Here is a 26,353-nt window from a genome sequence, read left to right as displayed (position 1 = left end):
CATCCATCACGTGTCAAATATCATGCCAAACACTGCAGTTAAAAACTTGAAGAAAACAGGCTTACTTCCTGCTGTCAAGTCTCTTCAGTCTCATAAGAAAGCATTATGATACCATGTCAGAAGTGTTATAACAGAGGTAGTGAAACAGAGGAGACCCTGCAAGGGGCATGGGTGAAGAGGCATTAGATAAGATATAGCAGAAAATGCTAACATTAACTGGGTCTTGAAAAATAAACAGAACACAATACCCTAGAAGTACCAGGATTTTGTTTAAGGGTAGTAAAACATTTAATTTCAGTTTTAAATATTCCTCCTTCTGATCATTTTTCAACATTGTGTTGAACCTGGTAAATGTAAAAGCATACCAAGAGCAAGTCTACAATAATCCCCCTGATATCAGCCTTCCTGATTATTACCAACAGCTTGTTTTTCTTTAAATTCACTCCTATCTTCTGACATTCCCAGCCTCAAACTTCATACTGCAACAAGACAAACCTCATATAATTCCCTGAACGAATCATGTTCTCTTTCACACTGGTTCACAACAGTCTTTATACGCGCTATTCACTCTTTCCTAAACTGTTTTTTTTTTTAACTCTCCACTCAAGCCAGTGCTTTCTGGGTGATGCTTTCTCTGACTTTCCCAGATAAACTTAGACATACCTTCCACTATCTCTCATTAAACTTTTTTTAAGTTCAATAATTTTTAGTGAGTTAATTCAGCTGTGCAACCATCGCAGGTCAGTTTTAGAATATTTCCATTACCTCCAAGAAGTTCCCTGGTGCCCATTTGCAGTCCATCCACACTTACACTCCCAGCTGACAACCAATGATTTGGTTTCTGTGTCCAGAAATTTGTCTCTTCTAGAAATTGCATATCATAGAATTGGTAGTCTTTTGTGTCCAGTTTCTCTCACTTTTAGCATAATATATTGAGGCTCACCCACACTGGAGAATGTATCAGTAGTTCACTCCACTTATTGCTGAATAACATTTCACTCTATGTATATACACGACATTTTGTTTTGCCAATCACCAATTAATAAATACTTGGGTTATTTCCACCATGATTAACAATACTAGAAGGAACACTGGCGTGCAAGTTTTTGTGTGAACATATGTTTATATTTCTCTGCAGTAGTTACCTAGGAGTGGAAATGCTGAGTCGTATCATAAGTTTATGTCTAACACCTTAAGAACTGCCAACTTTTCCAAAGTGGCTATACCATTTTACAATTCCACCAGCAATACACAAGGATTCAAGTTTCCTACATTCTTGTCAACACTTGGTGTTGTCTGTCTTTGTGATTATAGCTATCCTAGTTGGGTGTGCAGTAGTATCTCATTCCTGAATGAATAATGATATTGAGAATCTTTTCTCATGCTTATTACCCTAAGAATATATATAGTCTTTGGTAAAATGCCTATTCAACTCTTTAGCCCATTTTTAAATTGTAGTTTTCTTTTAAAATTTGTGGTAAAATGGTCATAAAAAAATTTGCCATTTTAATATTTTTAAATTGTACAGCCTGTTGCATTAAGTGTGTTCACATGGTTGTGCAGTCATCACTACCTATCTACCTTCAAACCTTTTCCATCCTCCCCAACTGAAACTCTACCCATTAAACATTAACTCCCTACACTCTCCCTTTCCCCAGGTCCTGTCAACCACCATTCTACTTTCTATCTCTACGAATCTGACTACTCTAGGAACCCTGTATAAGAGGAATCATACAATATTTGTCCTTTTGTGACTGGTTTATTTCACTTAGTATAATGTCCTAAGGTTTACCCATGCTGTAGTTACTCTTGTAGAATGTGTCAAAATTTCCTTCTTTTTAAAAGCTAAATAATGTTACACTGTATGTATATGCCACATTATGTTTATCCATTCATCTGCTGATTTCTATCTTTTGGCTACTGTGAGTAATGCTGCTAAGAACATGGGTATACAAACATCTGTTTGAATCCCTGCTTTCACTTCTTTTGGGTATATACCCAGAAATACAATTGCTGGATCATATGGTAATTTTGTTTAATTCTTTAAGAAATCACCACACCAAACCATTTATTTTCAACAGAGGCTGCACAATTTTATATTTCCATCAGCAATGCAGCAAGGGATCCAATTCCCTCACATCCTAACCAACACTTGTTATTTTCTGTTTTTATGTCAGTAGCCATCCTATTGGGTATAAAGTGATATCTCATTGTGGCTTTGATTTGTATTTCCATAATGATTAGTGATGTTCAGCATCTTTTCATGTGCTTTATTGCCATCTATCATCTTTGGAGAAAATCTATTTAAGTACTTTGCCCATTTTTGAACTAGCTGTTTGGGGTTTTCTCTGTTGCTGAGTTGTAGGAGTTCTTTATACGCTCTGGGTATCAACCCCTTATCAGATATATGATTTGCAAATATTTTCTCCCATTCAATGTATTGTCTTTTCAATCTATTAATAGTTTTATTTTTGATGAAGTCCAATTTATCTATTTTTTCTGTTACCTGTACTTTTGGTGTCTCATCCAAGAAATCACTGCCAAATCCAATGTCATGGAGCTTTTCCCCTATGTTTTTTCCTAAGGGTTTTATAGTTTTAGGTTTTTTGTTTTTTTAAAAAAAATTGTTTATTTATTTATTTTTGGCTGTGCTGGGTCTTCATTGCTGTGTGTGGGTTTTCTCCAGTTGCAGCGAGCGAAGGCTACTCTTTGTTGTGGTGCGCAGGCTTCTCATTGCAGTGGCTTCTCTTGTTGCGGAGCACGGGCTCTAGGCACGTGGGCTCCAGTAGCTGCGGCACACGGGCTTTGTAGTTGTGGCTTGTGGGCTTAGTTGCGCCGTGGCATGTGGGATCTTCCCAGACCTGGGCTCAAACCTGTGTCCCCTGCATTGGCAGGTGAATTATTGTGTTTTTTGTGGTACATGGGCCTCCCACTGTTGTGGCCTCTCCCATTGTGGAGCACAGGCTTCGGACGCGCAGGCTCAGCAGCCATAACTCACGGGCCCAGCCACTGCCGGCATGTAGGATCTTCCCAGACCGGGGCACGAACCCGTGTCCCCTGCATCGCCAGGCGGACTCTCAACCACTGCGCCACCAGGGAAGCCCAGCAGGCGGATTCTTAACCACTGTGCCACCAGGGAAGTTCCTATAGTTTTAGGTCTTATGTTTAGTTCTTCAATCCACTTGGAGTTAATTTTTGCATACAGTATAAGAAAAAAGTCGAATTTCATTTCTTTTGTATGTGAACATCCAGTTTTCCAGCACCATTTGTTGAAAGGACCATCTTTTTTCCTGATGAATGGTATTCACACTTATCGAAAATCATTTGACTTAGTCTTATTATTATGCTGAAAGAATTTTTAATACATTCTGGATATAAGTGTTACCAGATATGTGATTTGATATATTTGAAATATTTTCTCCCAGTCCGTGATTTGTTGGGTTTTTTTTTTCATTTTCTTGATGGTGTCTTTTAAAGAATAAAAGATTTTAATTGTGATAAAGTTTACCATATCAATTTTTTTCTTTTATGGATCATGCTTTTATATATTCTACTATTATAGCACTTCTCCTACTGTATTATTTTTTCCAGATCTCCCCTCCCTCTAAACCTTAAATTCTTAGAGAACAGTGGCTATCTGAATTTTCGCCTATTTTATTTCATTCAATGAAGATACTGTACTAGAAATATGTACGTGTATACATGCATCTATGTGTGAGTATTGTGTGTGTGTGTGTATGTGTGTGTGTGTGTAGAAACTGTGTTAGGCAGTTAGACACTGTGAATGGAAGAGTAAAGAAAACAGACACTGTCTTAAATAAATTACATTACATTGCACAAAACAGGCAATACATTTTCGATGAATGAACAATGATCTTAACGTGATGAATACAAAACTCCATTCCCGGTCTTCCCTGGTGGCGCAGTGGTTGAGAGTCCGCCTGCCGATGCAGGGAACATGGGTTCGTGCCCCGGTCCGGGAAGATCCCACATGCCGCGGAGTGGCTAGGCCCGTGAGCCATGGCCGCTGAGCCTGCGCATCCGGAGCCTGTGCTCCACAACAGGAGAGGCCACAACAGTGAGAGGTCCACGTACCGCAAAAACAAACAAACATACAAACAAAAAAACGCCATTTCCCTAACCACTCATCAGCCTAATCATCACAATATGCAAAAACTGTCTCTCTGTAGTTTTAAAGAGTACAGGGCATTATAAGTGCATAGCCTTTGGAATCAGACCAACCTGGGTTCAATTCTTGCTCTGCCACTAGCTGTAAAACCCTAGGCAAGTTACTTTACCCCTGTTGGCCTCAGTTTTTTTATCTGTCAAATGGGAAAGTAATACTTTTCTCACAGCACAGTTTAAGAACATATGTTAGATAATATATATGATTAACCTACACAGTGCCTGGCACATAGATGCAAAAATAGCAGCAATTCTTTCATTAGCAAATATTTTTGTTTTACCTCATTTATTAAAATGTTAGAATTGTTAGCCCCCAGTTTTGAAGGTAGTGTCCATGTGACCTCTGTAATGGGCAAAATTAATGGTTTAAAACCTCAAAATCAAAAAACAAACCCAAAAAAAACCCCTCAAAATCTCAAAGAGAAAAGGTGTGGAAAAGGTCAGAAATGAATCTACAATAGTTTTCATAAATAAAGTTTGCTTTCCTTAAAACAAAACAGGTAAACAATCCATCAAGTAAAAATAAATATTAGTATTTAACATACCTTAAAATAGTAATAATTCATGTTCATTTACTATACCGTTTTTAATTTAAAGAAAAGAAAAACTTGGGAGGATCACCTTCCTCTTAAATTTTAAGAAATCATAAAATTGTTTTACAACCAAAAAATTAATACTAAGATATTTCTCTTGTATACATTATCATTTATCTGAGTTTTCAATGTCCCTACTTGATGTTTCTACTTAAGTTACTGATTTTTACCTCCCAGGTCCCACCATAAACTGAGAGATACAAAATGACATGAAATACAGAGAAGACAAAATACTGTATGTAATCTTTACTTTCATCAGTGTAGCTGAAGAGGTATTTCTTTAAAATTCACTTCTAATATTGAATTATACCATTCTGAGCCTGCCCATACTTTAATGCCAAAGTACATACCGTGAATCTCTTCAGAAATTTAAGTGCAATTCCAAAGTCTGCTTTCCTTCCTGCAAATATTTCTACTTTTATCTGCTTCCTTGTTTAAAAGTCTCTTTACTATGCTCAACCTTTGATTCTTTTTTCTAATTCTCCTGAAGAGAAATAACTTGCAATTCTCATATATGGCAACTAAAATTCTCCTACTATTCTCAGAAAAGGTCTTCAGGGTCCACAGAAGTAAATTTACTTACACTAGAATTTTGCAAAAAAAAAAAAAAAAAAGGTCAGAGAGTCTCAAATATTTTGGTCTCCACACTTTTATTAAACTCTTAAAAATTATTCAAGAACCCAAAAGAGCTTCTGCTTATCTGGATTATATCTGTCAATACTTATGTACTAAAAATTAAAACTAAGAACCTTCCAAATTATGTATTCATTTAAAACCTATTACATGTTAACATTAAAAAATATATTCTTTTAATGAACTTATCTACTAAACAGAAACAGAATCACAGACATAGAGAACAGACTTGTGATTACCAAGGGAGAGGGTTGGATTGGGAGTTTGGGATTAGTAGATGCAAACTATTACATATAGAATGTATAGGGCTTCCCTGGTGGCACAGTGATTGAGAGTCCACCTGCCAATGCAGGGGACATGGGTTCGAGCCCTGGTCCGGGAAGATCCCACACGCTGCGGAGCAACTAAGCCCATGCACCACAACTGCTGAGCCTGCGCTCTAGAGCACACGAGCCACAACTGCTAAGCCCGCATGCCACAACTACTAAAGACCACACGCCAGGAGCCCGTGCTCTGCAACAGGAGAGGCCACTGCAATGAGAAGCCTGCGCACTGCGGTGAAGAGTGGCCCCTGCTCACCGCAACTAGAGAGGGCCCGCGTGCAGCAATGAAGACCCAATGCAGCCAAAAATAAATAAATAAAATAAATTTATTTTTTAAAAAAAGAATGTATAAACAACAAGGTCCTACTGTATAGCACAGGGAACTATATTCAATATCCTGTGATAAAGCATAATGGAAAAGAATATGAAAAAGAATGTATATATGTATAACTGAGTCACTTTGCTGTACAGCAGAAATTAACACAACACTGTAAATCAACTATACTTCAATAAAATAAATGTAAAACATATATATATATATATTCTTTTGAAAGACATATTTTTCCAAAATATAAAACATTATATATATTAAAAAAATTTAGTGAGAAAAGTGGCACTGTTTTACATTTCTTCAAATCTCTCTTATGTCTGGCTTAATAAAAGACAACTGGGGCTTCCCTGGTGACGCAGTGGTTAAGAATCCGCCTGCCAGTGCAGGAGACACAGGTTCAAGCCCTGATCGGGGAAGATCCCACATGCGGAGGAGCAACTAAACCCGGGAGCCACAACTTCTGAAGCTCGCGCGCCTAGAGCCCGTGCTCCTAAGCAAGAGAAGCCACCGCAACAAGAAGCCCGCGCAACCGCAATGTAAAGTAGTCCCCCCAGCACCCCCTCCCTCCAAGGGGCAAAGAAACAACGACCCAATGCAGCCAAAAATAAATAATAAATTTATAAAAAGAAAAAAAGACAACTGGATTCTCATTTTCTGCCTCTGCAGAAATTCAATCTGTTACAGTAATGTTGCTCTGATTGGTATACATGAAAAAAACCCACATTCAAGAAGATACATAGTTGCAAAATACAAAAAAGACGAATGTGACAAACCTCTGAAAGTCTTGTGGGGCCCACAAGGGTCCTTGGATCACACTTTGATAACAGCTGGTCTAGAACAATGATTTCCAATGTTTTGTTTTGTTTTTTTTTTGATGAAACGCCTCATCAGTAAAAAAATTTGAAAATACTACCTCCAGACTTGACACTTGTGCATATCAAACTCAATAAATGATACTTAAAAAAAAAAAAAAAGAACTTCCCTGGTACCGCAGTGGTTAAGAATCCGCCTGCCAATGCAGGGGACACGGGTTTGAGCCCTGCTCCAGGAAGATTCCACATGCCGCAGAGCAACTAAGCCTGTGCATCACAACTATTGAAGCCCATGCCCCTACAGCCCATGCTCCGCAACAAGAGCAGCCATCGCAATGAGAAGACAGTGCACCACAAAGAGTAGCCCCCGTTCTCTGCAACTAGCGAAAAGCTGGCACGCAGCAATGAAGACCCAATGCAGCCAAAAATAAATTAATGAATTAATTTAAAAAAATACTCCCTCCATTATATATACATACTTACTTAAACGTACTATTCTACTAATATTACTATTTCTATTATGAAACATACACACACATTTTTAAGATAATATGAAAAATAAAAATGAATAGAAGTTCTAATGTTTTTCTCAATATCCCAATGCATTGTCTTACTTTGGGATTAAAAAGGGAGAGCTATACAAAGACACATTTACAAGAGAATTTTAAAAGGGCTCCAAAAGATGAGGTTGTCACTCTGTCCCACAAAAAGAAAACATTTTTGTATCCCTAATATTAGTCCCATGATGGCTAATTTTTTTTGTTTGGTGTTGTTTTTAAAAATTGAGTAGAGAAACTTTCCATCTCTGAATGGGTTTATTTTCTGATGAGAACAGCAGCACTTATTACAGAAGATTTAGAAAACAGGTAACAAAAATAACTATAATCTTAAGACCCAGAGATAATTACTATTAACATTTCTATTAATAGTTACATATAGTTTTTTATATATGACTATATACCTAATATATAATTATTTCTATATAAACCCAGATAATGCCATATATATTGATTTAATATCTGCAATTTTTAGCAATACATTCAAACATCTTTTCATGACATTAAATGTCTTCTACATCAATATTTTTAATGGTCTCATTGTATTTCATGGAAGGAATCCACTATAATCAATCCTCTACTCTAGGACATTTAGTTTCCAATTGATGAAGAAAGGCTATGATAAATACTCTTGTACTTTTTGTGTTGCCTGTGCTGTATCTTTGTGTTTGTCCATGAAGAAAGGCTATGATACTTTCTGTGTTGTCTGTGTTGTATCTTTTTTATCTATGAAAAACTACTTACCTATAAATGGTATTGCTGACCTAAAATGAATAGACGTATTTAAATCTATTACTATGAACTGTCCTGGAGAGAGTTTATCCAACTTTTTTTTTTGGCCTATTTCATAGGTTAAAATCTGTATCTTACTGTTATTTTAACTTACCATTGTATTTTCTTAAATACACTATAGTAACTGGATATTTCTCTCTTTCTTTTAGAATCACTTAGTTTTTGATACCCACTGTCTACTTCATGTCTTCTTCCACAGATCTGGCACCTTGCTAACCTAGTTACTCAGTCTGCAACTCTCCATGCTTTTCATTCATTTACCAAATATTTATCAGTACATGCTAAGCATTATTCACTACTATTTCAGTCTGTGACCTAAACAAAGCAATATACTAATGGCAAAGCTGAAATTAAAATGAAAGCCTTGGGCGCAGAGGAGGCTTTCCTAAGGACAATTAGTATAAAATGTTATATAATCAGTAGTCTAAGAAAAACCCCATAATCTTCACCCACAAATGTGAATATCCATGATAGCTTTAGTAGCTATTTGCTATAATAAGGGCAAAGAATACAGAAGACAAAGGGGGGGGGCTGGAATTTCAGGATTCAATGCTAGTAAATTTTTAATATTTTAGCTATTAATTAAGGTTATTGGTAAACAAATAATGAAAAAAGCCTACTCACCAGTAGGCTTTTTGAATCCACTAAAAATTATAACAATATAGCAACATTGAAAATATATAGATGCAATGTTAGTTTTTTAAAAAACTAAACAATAAAATCACATATGCAAATAGACAACAAGAATAGGCAAAATTAAAATTGCTGTGTATCAAGACAGGTTGAGTAAGACTTTTATTTACAAATTTTTCAAACAATATAAGGAAACTTCAGGTAAGTATATATTCCTAACTAGAGCCCTTAATTATCCCAATTTTCTTTATTTTTTATAAAATTATAATAAAACTAGTTGACAGTGAGGATCTAATTTTTAAAAGTGGCTCCTAGGTTATGTCCAGGTTCAGTCCACTCTCCTAAATCAATTTCGAGTGCATTCTTACTTTATAATACTAATATAATACCAAACATATTATAGCTCTGTAGCTTCCAAAATAAACTCACATATATTGTCTCACACCAACAAGCCTGTCTTGTTATTATCCACGTTTTTATAGGTGCGGAAACTGAAGCTACTCTAGGTTCAAATATTTATCCAAAATCAAAAGACAAGTAAGTCAATACCAAGGTTTTTCTGACTCTTACTACATACATCTTTCCACTATATTGCTCCCTGTGATAAAAAATATTTTGATTAATGGTCTCCAAATAATATCAGATTCTGAATAGCAAAAAATGAACTAGTCTACATTTAATATAATTTTCTTAACAAGAGTAGTAAGTTGTACAAATCCAGTTTAGCAACAAGATAGATAATAAGAGCTTAAACAACAAAAGAACTTGGTAAAAAAAACAAATCTGAATCATAAAATTCTACGTAATCAAGATTTATATTATAGCATTTGAAACATGTAAATTTTTTATAAGAACTGTGTTGCCTGGGCAAAATATTTCTAAGCATTTTGAAAGGAGATTATTTCAAAACCTAGTAAGCTCAGAATGTTATAATAATTTCTTAAAAATCAATTTCATTCACATGAGTTGATCTACTAATTTTTTCATTCACATGAGTGATCTAATTTTTTTCTGAAACAACTGTGATTTTTATCTTTACTATTGAGTTGGATTTGAATTCAAACGCTAAATGTCAGATTTGAAAAATATGCACAGTCATAATAATCTTCAGCTTAACGTGATGAAAGGTCAAATCTCACCAAATAATCTAACAGATGATAAGAATGAGAAGGATAATTACAATGGCATTGATGATGATACAGCTAAGATCTTCTTAGTAGGTACTATATATGTCGAGGTCTGGTCTAAGCATGAATTATCTCAAAATTCACAACAACACTGAGAAATATATCAAAATACATACCAAAAAAAGAAACTGAAACTTAAAATGTTAACTAACTTAAGTCACATGGCTAATAAATGGTACAACCAAGGCATGAACCTTGACAGTACTGATTTTATAGTAACTAAAATGTGCCAAATTTACGTCAACTATTTTAAAACCATATAATAAGAAAAGATAAATATTTAATGAGTTCTTACCTCTTCAGGCAGTTCACTGTACATGGTTTCAGAGGTAGACAATAAAAATATGGGTGAAAATGACGGTATATCTTGTAGCAAAGTCAGAAAAGTTGCTCTCACAGTTTCACTGACGGCTTCCCACCAATCACCAATGTGAGGCATGTAAACAATACTAGGTACTGTTCTTCGAGCTTCACGAAAAATCTAATTAAGGAAAGAACTGGCATTAAAAATTCAAATAGATATTATTCTAAAGTCTACACAGTAACCCTCAAATACATTAAATGTGTCAGGCCTGTTACTATAATTACTTTCAGCCCCAGTATTTAAGCTGTTCAAGATATGCACAAGCCATACATACAGCTTCTATCTACCCTTACCCCACCTAAGAAAAGGAGTATTTTTTTGTTATTTTATTATTCCTATTCAGTATATATTAATAGTATAAAGGCATCAAATTGTTCCACTTATCTATCATATAAATAAAGCAAAATACCACTATAAAATATGCTGCAAATAAAGAGATAAGCATGTACCTATATGTCACCCACTTAAGAGTGATTATCAGGAAGCACAAAGAAGAAAAAGAGACATAGCTTACATGTTCGTGCACACTGGCTAAAATCACTCAACATATGAATTAAATAAATATTTTAACCAAGATGTACCACCCTAGAGCTTAAAATTAATGAACTACCTGCTGAACCACTTGTTTACCTCCCATTATCTTAATTCAATCTTCTATAAAATAGTCACAAAATACCCTTAATCTCTAAAGAACAATAAATACATTAGCTAAAAGCTATGAGATACTCCCACTTCAGAAAATAGAAAATAAAGTTCCCTCAGGTGTTAAAAAGAGTCTTAACCATAGCTTCAGTCACAATCTGCCAACACATGTCAATAAAGACCAGGTTGGCTATTAATAAGTTGTCAAACAGAACTACTGACCTTTACAGAAGAGTCAACAACAGCTCAACAGCCCATCAACAAATTCTCACAGATTATTATGACATCTCTTAAATACTTTTAACGAGCGTAAGAATAAGTTAAAAATGACTATCTTTCTTCAATTTAATTTGAGAACTCTACTTCTAAAATTCTCTACTATTTTCTCTTAAACACATTTCAATTAACCTATATAATATACAAGATACAGAAATAAGAATCAAATAATTTAAATGATTAGGATTATCAGAAACATTCCTAAAATTCAAAAGGATTGTTTTTCTTTAAAGAATAAGCCTACCACTTGCATGAATTTTTTAAAAACTATATTTTATATAGCTTTAAATCTCCTGTGTAAAATAAAATGTACTGCCAATTTAATAATAAGCCAGATGAAAGATACTCAAATAAAATTTTCCCCCAAATCGGAAATGTAGATGTTATGATCACTCACATCAAAAGTAACATTTGCTCCTTCCCTTCCTTTAATATTTGCATATCCACCAATCCAGAACAGTTGTACAGTACAACTCCTTCAGGACTCTCAAATTTTGACCTTTTCTGCAAACACGCACCCTCTTATCCTGGATCTTGAAAATCCAAGGATTACTGTTTTCCAAAGTTCATGTAGAAGATTCATAAGAGAAAAACAAGCATAAATATTGGCAAAAGGAAGGAACCACACAGGAGCACAAAGGCAAGAGAGGCATTTGATTCCAAAAAAAAAAAAAAAAAAAAATGTTTTTATTACATGCCACCCAATCAGGCATGGTATGTGGAAGACACTGACCAACACCTGTTGCTGATAAAACTAGGGAAAGTCAGCAGGGAGAGAAAGGTGATTATATGAAAAAGAGTAACAAACTACACAGCTTACTGAGAAACCTCACAAAACTACCTACCCTAATTCAGCCATGCAAGTTACCACATGCCCAGGGAGAGATGAGACAACATGCCTTTTTTAAAAAATGAAATACTGCCTTGCAGTCTAGTATTTGTAGGTTAGGTTTTCTATATGTGTTGAGAACCTCTAGCTGCTAGCAAATATCACAGTATCGGCAAAGCAACAGAAGGTTAAGTGATAATAAATAAAAAACTTTACAGAGCCAGAAGTTAAACAATGCAATACTGTAGGTGTTTTAAACTTATCTGCAAGGCTGAACTAGATACATAAGGGTTTTTTTTTCTATTTCTTTCCTTTTCTCATCCAAACCTCTCAAAATTAGCAAACTGAACATGATAATGATACTCTAGTAACCTTTTTATTTCCAAAGACTTTAGGAAAGTATCTTTATAAGTAAGCCTTTTGAAATTATATTTGAAAACCTAGAGGGGAAAAAAAAATCAGGAAAAAAGTCTAAGACAAATATAGAAAAATAAAAAGGCTCTGCCTTTCTGGTCCATGAATATATAATTACATGGACTGAGAATTAATCTAACTATATGCAATACCAATAGCCAGGGAATATTTTCAAAATTTTCTCTGAAGCCTTTAAAGGAAAAACATCCTTAATTTCCAGAAAAATTTAAAAATACTACTAAAACAAGTTTCCTTTTTAAATTCCTTACCCCATGTTATCTCAGAATATTAAAATAAACTTTCATATTTTCTTTAAATAGCCAAGCTGTCCTAATTCTCCTGTTTTTGAAATGAAATTTCAAAAAAGAATAGAGTCTGAGAATAGTATTTAAAAATTCAGAAAAGTTTAAACCTACTGTGATTTTTCTACAATGTAAAATCGGCTCCTCAGCAGTTTGCTGGTAATTTTTGAAGTTATGGAATAAGTTACACTCTGTGAAATCAATTAACCAGATATCTTATAGTAGAAAAATAAAGCCTAGTTTTAGTGAAGCGGCAACTGTCTTGGAAACAAGTGATGCCATTTGATAACTAGAAAAATACTCACCTACAGGGTGTCTTGGATTGGTGGATGTGCAAGGTGTAGTAGAAAACAGAAAAACTGTTATAGAGAAAAAAAGACAGTAGGCCAAATTACTGAACCAACCGTTTCAAAATACCTCTGACATGACCAGCACTCTTGCACAAATAAAATGAACGTACACCAGTGTATGTGAATGTTCATTTTGATTCTTTAAACAATATATTTCTGGCCTCTTCTTGTTCCAGACATCATAGTCCCTTATATAACTTTTTTTAAGTTTCTTTATTTAAAAACTATCAAAAACTACTTTCTCTGAATATTAATGATATGAAAGGCAAAAATCAGGCCACTGAAATTAGAAGTATCCATGCAAGGAAGCACTAACAATATAAACTGCACCTATATTTATAAGGGTCCTTATCTCAAAAGCTAAATTTCAAATCAGTACGTTAGATGCCAAATTAAAATGTTCAGTGCGTGAAAATTCACTGTATCTTTAAAAAATGAAGAATATACAGCCTATAACAAGCCATTTTCATTAAAAACTGAAAACTGGAATAATTTTAAATACAGAGGTACCTGAAGCAGAAACCTCCAAGCCAGTACAGCTTTCACTTTCCTAAAAGGGGCTATATGAGAAAAACAACTTTTTGTCATCAATGAATTTCCAGAATTTGTCTTGGTCACGTTACAGTACTAAAATTATAAAACACAGGTAAAAGAAAAATCTTGGGGGCTAAATTTGTCCTCAATTTTTATAAAAACTAAAAAGCACTATTTAAATAAGTTTAATTCCTTAAACCATGCTATCAAAACTGCTAAAATAAATAATATGTCTCCATTACTGATAACTTTATTATATTTGTCACTTACTCCATTTATGTTCTATTGACCTAAGATTTACTGAGCATCTCTGTGAAAAGAAGGCACTGTCTGGGATCTGAAGATTCAGGATTCAAGAAATAAAAAGCTCAATTTCTTTACAAGCATATAAAATCAGCCTGTTATAAAACGCAACTATACTAGAGTTTCCGAACAATGGATTTAATGCAAATCAACATTTCTTGAAAATTAAAAACACCCAAAATCCTTTTCTGATATTTTCGTTGCTAAAAACATCAATAATTTCAGTAAATGTGATACAATTTGGGCCAGGATAATTTAATTTGTTTACAATTCACAAACAAAATGTGCTATGGTAAAACACAGATGTGTACCCACATGCACAAACACAAGAGTATCCAAAGTATATACAGACTGTTATGGAGAAACCCAGAAATCCTTTTTCACAAGCAAGAGCATCCAAAGTATACACATAGGTAAGTATAGTAATTCCTTAATGCCACATAACCAAAACAGATTTCCCCTGAGAATTTCCAGATACAATTTCTTTCTAGGGAACAAAAAATACTAAAATTTTCACCCCAAAAAATGCCTGACCATGTGAAATTACTCATAACACCGTATAGTACCCAAACTCCAAAGCTTTGAACAGACCATATTTAAATTTATCAATTCGATCATAACTCTGTATTAATGAAAAAGATTAAATATAACACACTCATCAATCCCTTTTTTCCTAAATCAGCAGTAGAAATAATACAAGAGGGAAAAAAATACATATGAAAATGTCAGTAAGGGGGCTCATAGTTGTTGCTATTTTTTTTTAAGAGTATTAATACAGTAAGTCTTTTACTACAGATACTAACATCTCTGACTTTGTTGTAGGGTTCAATAATTACTTGTGAACTTACTGGGACAACCATAAATCTTCCAGGCTACATCAGTTTCCATTCTCCTTCCAGAGCCTTTGGAAGACTATGAAATGCTCAGTAACATACATACACACATGCGCACACACAGAGTTACTTTATGAACTCTGGCAATTGTTTCAGTTATAAATGTCGAACTACTGTCCAGTGATCAGCTAAAGTACTATATTTCAAAGTGTGGTTTACTGAAAACCTAGAATAGTTACAACTGGGATGCATGTTTGAAGTGCAGATTTCTGGGCTTATCCCAAATTTCATGAATCAGAATCTCTGGGTGTGGTGCCAGGGAATCAGAAATTTTAATAAGCACCCCCAGGAGATTCTCATGCTCATTAAATTTTAAGAAACAATGAGGGACTTCCCTGGTGGTCCAGTGGCTAAGACTCCGTGCTCCCAATGCAGGGGGCCTGGGTTCAACCCCTGGTCAGGGAACTAGATCCCACATGCTGCAACTCAGAGTTCGCATGCCACAACTAAAAGATCCCACACACATCAACAAAGATCCCGCATGCCACAACTAAAGACCCGGCGCAGTCAAATAACTAAATAAAGATTTAAAAAAAAAAGAAAGTAAGAAAGAAACAATGAGAAAACCTTACAGCAGTCACTAACTCCTCTACCATTTTTCATGCAACTGATAATATTACTCAATAGCTGGGGCATTCAGAAGAAACAGAAGTTTTGTCATATATCTGCTTGTGTGTGGATGTTTTAAAGAATGGCATAGAATTAAACACGGTCCCCATGGCATAAAGAAATATGAAGTAGGGCCCTTCCCCCCTTTTCATCTTATCACACACATAAATACAGATCTTTAAAGGTGATTTAAGACTTCTTTCCTTTAAAACTACCTTTCGTGTTCATGTTACACTATTAAATAACCCAACGTAATTTATATTACATATCTTAGAGGCAGGGGAAAAGAAAATCACAGAAGAATAACTTGCCACAGACCAAACCCTTATATTCCGCATGTATTTAGAGAGGATTCTACCTATAGAAGGACTAGCTACAAAGAGAAGTAAAGCAAAAGGGAAGAAAAGAAAGGGAATACAGAACAGAAGGATAGAAAGAAGGGTTTTTATCTTTCCAGCATTTCAGCACCTGACTTATGTGCTCTCTTCCCTAGGACTTTTATACCTAGTTATACCCAGGCTTACCAATCTCTACAAATTAATAAAAAATTCCTCAGTTTCATTATATAATAGCCTCTTCATGAAGAATTTTCCAGAAAAGACAGTATTATGTTATAATAAATAATTTTTAATATGCACTTAAAATACAAACAATCAGGGATTAACCGTGACAGTTTACATGGTCTCTGGTCAGTGTTCAGAGAAAGTCTGAGTTTCAGCTACCATGACTACAAAATTCTGTCTCAGTGCCTTGTTAGATTAGACATCCAGGTGGTGGTCACTTAAGAATAAGCCCTACTTCCAAACCAGAAGCTCATAGGTGGAAGCAGAGAAGATGAGATGTCTTGACATACTAGATGCAACGTAACACAACCAAAACAATAAATGGAGGGTTTTCGTTGCTTCCCACCACCAAGTGACACTTCTCTCCACCCTCCTCACCAACATGACAGAAAAGTAGTAAAAGCCAAGATATGTGAAAGAGGCCAAAGAACATGCAGTCAGAATTCAAATTTAGCCCAATGATGCCAAGTAGGATTCAGAGAAAAAAAAAATCCCAGGATTCCAATAAGATCAACATAGTTTACTACAGTGCTTCATATTTCCTTACCTAACATTAAGCCAGTATTGTGTTTGTGAATATACACACACATTAGCCATAAGGAACAACTATAGACAGAATGTTCCTCTTTCAAAGTGATTTTATCTTTCAGTTTGTTTGATACTGTCAAGTATACATGTAAAAGGAAACAAAAAACTCTAAACCATAGAGCAGAGTATAAACTAAAATGACAAAGTTTATCCATTCCCCAAATCCTCCAAATTCCTTCCCGCAAGCCAAAACAAAGATTATTAACAGTTTTTTGGGGGTATTCTTAGATAATATTTCTACTTATATATAAACATGAACATATATTTTTAAGGTTTTTTTTTCATGAAGAAGATCATACTCAGATTTACAACTTGCTTTTTCACTAGTATCTCCTTCACCTTTCCTTATCAGCCTATGTAAATCTACCTCAATCTTGTTAATGACTTCCTAGTATTCCTTTGTTACTATATTTTAGCCAGTCCACCATAAAAAGGACATTTAGTTTGTTTCTTTTTGTCTTATTTTGTTTGGTAATTCTACACACAATGCTTTGATGAATAACCTTGTACATTCAGCAGTGAATACTTATAGCTAATATATCTTTAGGAAATGTTTTTTTGTTTTTTGAACAATAAGCGTTTCTTTTTTTTTTTTTTACATCTTTATTGGAGTATAATTGCTTTACAATGGTGTGTTAGTTTCTGCTTTATAACGAAGTGAATGAGTTACACATATACATATGTTCCCATATGTCTTCCCTCTTGCGTCTCCATCCCTCCCCACCCTCCCTATCCCACCCCTCTAGGTGGTCACAAAGCACCGAGTTGATCTCCCTGTGCTATATGGCTGCTTCCCACTAGCTATCTATTTTACATTTGGTAGTGTATATATGTCCATGCCACTCTCTCACTTTGTCACAGCTTACCCTTCCCCCTACTCATATCCTCAAGTTCATTCTCTAGTAGGTCTGTGTCTTTATTCCTGTCTTACCCCTAGGTTCTTCATGACATTTTTTTTCCTTAGGAAATGTTTTTTAATGTAAAATTCCTGGGTCAAAAGATACTTGAAAGTTTAAAAGACAGTTCCAAACTACACTCCAAAATCAATAAATAAATTTACATTTCCACTAACCAAGTATGAGCACCCATATCTCCAATATTAGGTTTATCAAGCTTTTCATTTTTACAAGCCTGATAGTTGTTTTAAAATAGCATCTTCCTGCTTTAATATGCTTCTTTTTTTTTTTTCACTTATAAGTAAGGTAAAGAATCTTATCAAATTTTTACTGGTTGCTTTTGTTACTTTTTTTTCCCTATAAATGTCATGCTCCTATTTTGCCAATTCTTTTATTAGGTTGTTATTCTTTCTTCTTCCTGATTTTAATATATCTTTGTATAGTAAGGAACTTGTCCTTGACATGTGTTGCAAATACAAATTTTTACCAGGTTATGTCTATTAATCTTATTTAAAGAAAGTTTCTTGTCATGTGTAATTTAAAATTTTATAAAGTCAAATTTGTTCTTATCTTTATGTTTCCTGGCTTCCGTTCATTGCCTTGAAATTAAATACTTTCTCATGTCCAAGATAATATACTGACCTTGTGAATTATCCTAACACTTTTATAGTTCCACTGACAATCTAGAATTTATTTGGGGGCTAAAGAAAAAGGTAGGAAATCCAGTTTTGTTTTTTCTTATTCCCTTCATAGAGCCAGCCAGTTTTCTAAGACTATTTATTAAATAATCCTTCTATTCTATGATATCAAATGTCATCATCATCATCATACACTCAACGTCATCAGATACTAAATTCTATTTCTACACAGGCCTAAGCATGACTTCTCACTTTTGTTCTATTGTTTTGTCTATCCCTGCACAGGTACAAATACTTTATTACCACAGTTCTATTACATGTGTAAACATCTGGAAGGGAATCCTCATTACACTTTTTTCTCTAGAATTCTCCTTGCTATGCTCATATTTATTTTCTAGAGGAAACAAAGAGCCTTTTTTTAACATCTCCTCTTAAATTTGGAGGGATTATAATTATAATTGCACTTAATTTATAGATTAATTTAGAAAAGAACTCATAGCTATCCAATGTTGAGTCTTACCAGCCATTAGTTGTGAAAGGAGCTGCAGCAGTAGTGATAAACATGATGACAGCTGTCGTTGTTGAGTACTGTATGCCAAGACTATTGGATGAGCTTGTTTTAATAATCACAGTAATCTTATGTGGTATCATTATCTTCATTTCATAGACGAGAAAATTAAGGCTCAAACAGGTTAAGCAACTTGTCCAAGGCCACAACCAATACACAAGTAGCTGAGATTTTAATCTGTGCACTATGACTTGAGTCTACACTCTGAATTACAGTAATTAAAAACAAGGTGTGGGGGCTTCCCTGGTGGCTCAGTAGTTGAGACTCCGCCTGCCGATGCAGGGGACACGGGTTCGTGCCCCGGTCCGCGGAGATCCCACATGTCGCGGAGCGGCTGGGCCCATAAGCCATGGCCACTGAGCCTGCGCGTCCAGAGCCTGTGCTCCACAACGGGAGAGGCCACAACAGTGAAAGGCCCGCGTACCGCAAAAATTAAAAAACAAAACAGAACAAAACAAGGTGTGTCTTTCACTTATTCAACTGTCCTCAAGTGACTTTTTAGCTTTCTTCTTTTAGGCCATGCAAATTAATTGTTTAAGTTAATTCCTAGGTAAACTTAGTTGCTATTTTAAATGGGACCTCTTCTTCCATTACACAGTTGACCCTTGAACAAGGCAGGGGTTAATCTGTGTATAATTTATAGTCAGGCCGTCTAGATTTGCAGGTTCTCTGCATCCACAGGTTCAACCAACCATGGACCTTGTAGTACTGTATTTACTGCTTAAGAATATCCATGTATAAGTGGACCCGTGCAGTTCAAACCCGCATTGTTCAAGAGTCAACCATATTTCTAACTTGTTATTGTTTGTATAAAAGGAAACTATTGATTTTATAACATTAACTTTGAAATTGTCTGCCTTACAGAATTCTCTTATTGGCCCTAACCGTTTTTCAGTTAATACTACAATCATATCATAGGCAAATATTTACAACTTCAGTGTGTTCATTCCAATATTTATATATCTCACATGTAACTGAATCAATTTTGCATGCCTTAGTGATGGTATATTACTCTTTCAATGTGCTACTAGATTCCATTTGTAATATTTACTTTATGACCACTGTCTAAGTGAGATTAGACTACAATTTTCTTTGTATTTCTTTCAAAGGTTTAGCATCACTCTTTTGATTTCACGTCTTTCCTTATTTTTCTATGCTTTGGAAAAGTTTAACTGGCATCAAAATAATCTTATTCTTTAAAATTAAAAGAATGCACCTGTGAAACTGTTTGGATTTAGTGCTTTTTTTTTTTTTTTTTTTCCCTCGGCATGTGGGATCTTCCTGGACCGGGACACAAACCCGTGTCCCCTGCATCGGCAGGCGGACTCTCAACCACAGCGCCACCAGGGAAGCCCCGGATTTAGTGCTTTTTGACACTCAATTTCTTCTTCCACAACTACTGTCTATTTAGATCCTCTCTCCTCTGAAGTCAACCTTGTTAATTTATATTTTCCTAGTAAATCACCTGGATTTATTTTAAATGATACCAAGTAATTCTCTTACTTGCATAAAAACTGCAATAATTTTGTCTCACTAAAAAGGAAAAATACAAGCAAACATATAAATCAACATTATTGGAAAACACTCACAGCCAGGATAAATTAAATGTATAAAACTTGGAGAAAATTACTGGTATATAGTTTTTTAGGCAGGCCATGGGTTTTGGAAAAAAACCCTTTAAATAGGGCTTTAGAAGTAGTGAAGTACTGCTAGGATGTTCATACCCAAAGAATTGTAAATAAAAGAGAAATAAAACTGACACTATGAACTGTTTAAAAAAATCTATTTCATGCCACAAGGTACAGAATGGTTTTCAATTAGATAGTTTATGTATTAAATATTTATGAACTATAACTGAAAAAACAACAAAACTGTGTGCAGTGCTCTTAAGTGTTACTACTCCAGCCATCTAATCTCTAAAAGTAGGCTAAGTATCAAAGTAGAAAGTGACATTCAAACACTTAATGAGTACTTACTATGAGCTGGGCACTGTGTCAGAGACACAGAAATGGTGAAAACATGGTCTCTTGGTTCAAAAAACTTATTCCCTTAGCCCCTAGTTCCAACATGACACACTTATAATAAATTCACAGTTATATATTAAAACGTCAAGAAATATAAACAGCCCCACTATAATTCTGCTTCACAAGCTAGCAAATATAAAGTAGTTGAAAACCAAATATCAAACACACTTCATTATTGATACAAATATATATAATTTTAAAACTGCTATCACTTTTCTATATTAATTTTAAATCCTGGCATTCTCAAAGTGGATATCATTTCCCTTACTACGATAAGGCTGTAAGTACAGATAGAAGTCTAACGAGGCCCTGAAAAAAGGGTCAGTAAAAGGCAAAAAGAAGCTCCCTTTCTACACTGTTTAATGAAATGAACCTTTAATACAAGAAATTGGATTATTAAAATTTCAGAGAAGAATGAAGTATCATGGGAAAAACAATGAGCTCACTTTAAAATATCAACAGGATCCTCTGCCTTAATATTAGAATGTTAATGAATAACCAACAAAAAGTTAATATTCATATTACTGTTCTTTGAAAAAATTCTATCTATAATCACTACCGAGATATAAACAATAAGAAAGTAGGAAGTACTTTGATACAGGACAAACCTACCTGTGCACATGATTCTTCAGGTGTTTTGGCACTAACTGAATAAAGTGCTGGGAGATCTAGTCTGTGCACAGAGAATTTTTCTAGAGTGTGCAAAAGTGCTGGAGCAAGGTGAGAAGTTTGACCTGAGCCTCGTTCTCCAGACAGCAGTAGTCTTGGCCTGTAAGAGGTTGGCTGATGATATGGTGACCTGCAATAAACATAAGACATAACAATTATTTCAAAACCATACACTCTAAAGACCAAAATAAAATATTAGGAAAATATTTACATAAAAGAATGTAATGCCAAATTAACAGAACTTTTTTTTTACCTCTCTCATTTTTTTAAGTACAGCAAAGCATTTTTTAAATAATTACAGTTTTAAAATACTGATCTCTCTGGCCATATTAATATCAAGACATAAAAGTATAAAAATCCATCCTAAAAGAAAGTTCATCCTATCATACCACATATATTAACTTGGAAAATGCTTCAGACAGTAAGTATGATTTAGTTATTAATTAACCCAGGTCAAATGTTAAGAATTCCACTTCTCCAACAAAGAGGTACATCTAAAGATTACTCAAAATGTAGGACTTCTGGGCTTCCCTGGTGGCGCAGTGGTTGAGAGTCCGCCTGCCGATGAAGGGGACACGGGTTTGTGCCCCGGTCCGCAATGGGAGAGGCTACAACAGTGAGAGGGCCGCGTGCCGCAAAAAAAAAAAAAAAAAAAAAGTAGGACTTCTTTTTTTTAATGGTTAAAATGGTAAATTTTATAAATATTTTATCACAGTTTTTTTTAACATCTTTATTGGAGTATAATTGCTTTACAACGCTGTGTTAGTTTCTGCTTTATAACAAAATGAATCAGTACATATACATATATCCCCATATCTCTTCCCTCTTGCATCTCCCTCCCTCCCACCCTCCCTATCCCACAAAGCACCGAGCTGATCTCCCCCTGTGCTATGCGGCTGCTTCCCACTAGCTATCTATTTTACATTTTACCACAGTTTTTAAAATAGAAAAAAAAAAAGTAGGACTCCTTCAGTGGCAGCAATTTTGTTTCTAGGCCAAAAAAACCTAACTGTTCTTACCCTAATATATGATATCTAAAGCCCTACACCAGAGAAGGCAAATTTAGGATAACATATTAAAACAAACTCAATTAGTATTTTCAAGATTCTACAGCACCATTAAAAAGATAAATGAGGGGCTTCCCTGGTGGCGCAGTGGTTGAGAGTCCGCCTGCCGATGCAAGGGACACGGGTTCGTGCCCCGGTCCAGGAGGATCCCACGTGCCGCAGAGCGGCTGGGCCCATGAGCCATGGCCGCTGGGCCTGCGCGTCCGGAGCCTGTGCTCCGCAACGGGAGAGGCCACAGCAGTGGGAGGCCCGCGTAGCCCAAAAAAAAAAAAAAAAAAAAAAAGATAAATGAAAAAAGTTTATCTAATATCACTATAGATAATGCAGGAAATTCTAAGCAATGCAATAAGAATAAAGCAAATTTAAAAATGGAACTAACGGGGGCTTCCCTGGTGGCGCAGTGGTTGAGAGTCCGCCTGCCGATGCAGGGGACACGGGTTCGTGCCCCGGTCCGGGAAGATCCCACATGCCGCGGAGCGGCTGGGCCCGTGAGCCATGGCCGCTGAGCCTGCGCGTCCGGAGCCTGTGCTCCGCAACAGGAGAGGCCACAGCGGTGAGAGGCCTGCGTACCGCAAAAAAAAAAAAAAAATGGAACTAATGGAAAGAAATTGAACAAACACTGTTACTTGTAAAGAACATGATTATACACTAGAAAATCCAAAAGAATCAACTAATGACTGCTATAGTCTACCAGCAAAATAACAAGACTGAAGATGGAAATAGAAAAACCAAAAGATTTTCCTAAACACCATCAATAACCAATACAAAAAAGAAAGGAAGATTCTATTCACAACTGCAAAAATACAAATGATAAACAATATTAAATAATCTTAACGAGAGAGGTATGAAACTATATAGAATACATCATGAGCCTGAATATAGATGTCAATTCTTCCTATGCATTTATACCTAGCTATAGTTAACTATATACATATGGTTGGTTTATAGTATTTTATTTTATAGATTTTAAAAATGCAAATCAAAATCCCAAAAAAGATTTGAGCGGGGGGGCGGGGGGGGGAGATTTAAACTTATTTGCAACATTATCTGAAAAAATAATCAAGTAAGAACATCAAGGGGACTTCCCTGGTGGTCCAGTGGCTAAGACTCTACACTCCCAATGCAGGAGGGCTGGGTTCCATCCCTGGTCAGGAACTAGATCCCACATGCCGCAACTAAAGGTCCTGCGTGCCTCAACTAAGACCCGACACAGCCAAATAAATAAGTTTTTTTTTTAATTAAAGAAAAAGAACATCAAGAAAATTTTGGATAAGTGTGCTAACATCAAGAAAATTTTAGGTAAGTGTGCTAGCTCCAATTTCAGAACATTTAAACCTGTTTTAGTAATTAGCACTTCATACACACTTCTTGTTTAATTTTCTTAACAATTCTATGAAATACATAAGTTTCCTCTTACTAAATAGATAAAGAACCCAAGGCTAAGAGGGGTTAGGTATAAGATTATACAACTGGGTGTCCATATAACTGCAAAGTCCAGGTTCTAAAACACAAAGTTAAGATGCGCCCTACTTTATACTGATACATATTACAGAACAGAATAATAGAATGAAGAATACACCAAAGAAAAGAAACACAGATCAGTGGTACATAGCAGCCCAGGAAATAAATCATAGTAATTGAAAGAGTTTTATATAAGATAATAAGCATAAAAATAAATGGAACAGAGATGAATTATAACACAAATATTGTTTTAAAATAGGGAGGGGGCTTCCCTGGTGGCGCAGTGGTTAAGAATCCGCCTGTCAATGCAGGGGACATGGGTTCGATCCCTGGTCCGGGAAGATCCCACATGCCGCGGAGCAACTAAGCCCGTGTGCCACAACTACTAAGCCTGCGCTCTAGAGCCTGCAAGCCACAACTACTGAAGCCCACATGCCAGATCTCCTGAAGCCTACGTGCCTAGAGCCTGTACTCCACAACAAGAGAAGCCATCACAATGAGAAGCCCTCGCACCGAAACGAATAGTCCCCACTTGCCGCAACTAGAGAAAGCCCGCACACAGCAACCCAATGCAGCCAAAAAATAAATTACTTAATTAAATAAATAAATCTATTAAAAAAAAATAGGGAGGATTCAGATCCTCAATTCACAAAACAAAATGAATTCTAACACAGAAACAAAAAAAACCCCAGAAGATTCATGTTTTTTGTTTTTTTTTTTCTTTTTTTGGGGGGGTACGCGGGCCTCTCACTGTTGTGGCCTCTCCCGTTGCGGAGCACAGGTTCCGGACGCGCAGGCTCAGCGGCCATGGCTCATGGGCCCAGCCGCTCCACAGCATGTGGGATCTTCCCGGACCGGGGCACGAACCCGTGTCCCCTGCATAAGCAGGCGGACTCTCAACCACTGCGCCACCAGGGAAGCCCTCATGTATTTTTAATTCATAAAAATCTAAAAGCTTTTGTTACTCAAAAATTACAATCTGAACCAAATGGCAAACACTCAAATGAGACAAATAATTAAATTTGCCATTAATAGGATTGGTTCTTAATGCATAAAGAGCTTATATGACAGTATTTTAACAAAAAATACCTTCTTATACAAAGAATGTAGACAATTCAAAAAGAAAATAGAAATAAATAACTTCTTAAAAAATGTTCATTCATTTAACAATTTTAGAATGCTTCCTATGTTGAATGCCTTGGCCCATGGTATCCAACAATACCACTGTTATCATAGAGCTCATAACTCAGTGCATTTATTGGAAAAAGGAAGTAAATTACTATAATTCAGTGTGATTAATAAGCAGCACTCTTTAAGTACAGGGTGCTATCAGAGACTCATAAATGACTCAAAAGTGTTATGAAAGCACAAACCCAACAGATCGAAGGCAGAAAGGATGAATTTCAAGAAATAAAAACAGGATGTACAAAGGACCAGAGGCTAAAAAAACCTCTTGGCCCTTTGGGGTAGAGGATATAGTTCATTACAGCCAGCTTCTTTTAAGGTTTTAGGGTAATGTAAGGGTAAAGATACCGGTGTAAAGGAGGGGAAGGGGGAAGGAGAATCAGACTGTAAAGGGCTATGAAGGGTTCTGTAAACCACGTTAAAAGTTGGAATGTACACTGAAGACAATGAGGAAGCATTAAGATGCTTAAGCAGGGGAAGTGACATAAGCATACACATGTCTTCGGATGACAACTCTAACTCAGCATGTCAGTATAGGAAAGGGTTTTGAAAGAAGGCGTAACAATAGGAAAGGTGACCAGTTAGGAGTTTGCTATAATAACCCAGGCATGAGATGTTAATAACAGTATAGACAAGAACAGTGTCAGAGGAGGTAGAAGGAAGAGCCTGGAATTAGACTTACTTAGTAAGAAAAATCCATAGGACTTGGTCATTTCCTAGATATAGAAGGGAAGAAAGAGGAAAGAGTTGAAAATGATGTCCAATTCTAGCTGGGACAACTGAATGGATGGTAGCTCATAAGACTCATGGGAAGAGAAGGAAAGACACAAGCCAGCATATACCGAAAGATCTGTGACAACAAAGGGTGACAGGCAACTGGACAAAGTTTAAAGCTCAAGAGTGATCTAGGCTTGAGAAAGATTTGGTAGTTACTAACAAAGATGAAAAATAATGAAAATATTGAGAAACATCATTTATCTGTTAGATTGATAAATATTAGAATACCGTTATTAGCAAATAGATGATGGGAAAATTGGTATTCTCATGAATAGTGAGAATGGAAAAAAGTATAATTTTCTGAAATTAAATTTGGCAAGTATGCCAAATATATGCCAAAATGTATATCCAAGGA

General features: G+C 35.6%; 1 protein-coding gene across 1 annotated transcript in view; it reads right to left on the bottom strand.

Annotated features, from left to right (window-relative positions):
• The window catches only part of ATAD2B (ATPase family AAA domain containing 2B), a 153,328-nt gene that overhangs the window by 46,299 nt on the left and 80,676 nt on the right, over positions 1–26,353 (bottom strand). The window contains exons 18-19 of the mRNA XM_029231486.1: positions 21,452–21,638; positions 10,342–10,527 (exon numbers count right to left, since the gene is read on the bottom strand). Coding sequence (XP_029087319.1) covers positions 10,342–10,527; positions 21,452–21,638 — 373 coding nt within the window. The remainder of the gene's footprint in view (positions 1–10,341; positions 10,528–21,451; positions 21,639–26,353) is intronic.

This window comes from Monodon monoceros, unplaced genomic scaffold (genome assembly GCF_005190385.1).
Source record: "Monodon monoceros isolate NGI ecotype Baffin Bay Population unplaced genomic scaffold, NGI_Narwhal_1 Super_Scaffold_19, whole genome shotgun sequence".
In the NCBI taxonomy this organism is placed as follows: domain Eukaryota; kingdom Metazoa; phylum Chordata; class Mammalia; order Artiodactyla; family Monodontidae; genus Monodon; species Monodon monoceros.
The sequence above is the reverse complement of the archived record's forward strand: the minus strand, read 5'-3'. Positions and strand labels throughout refer to the sequence as shown.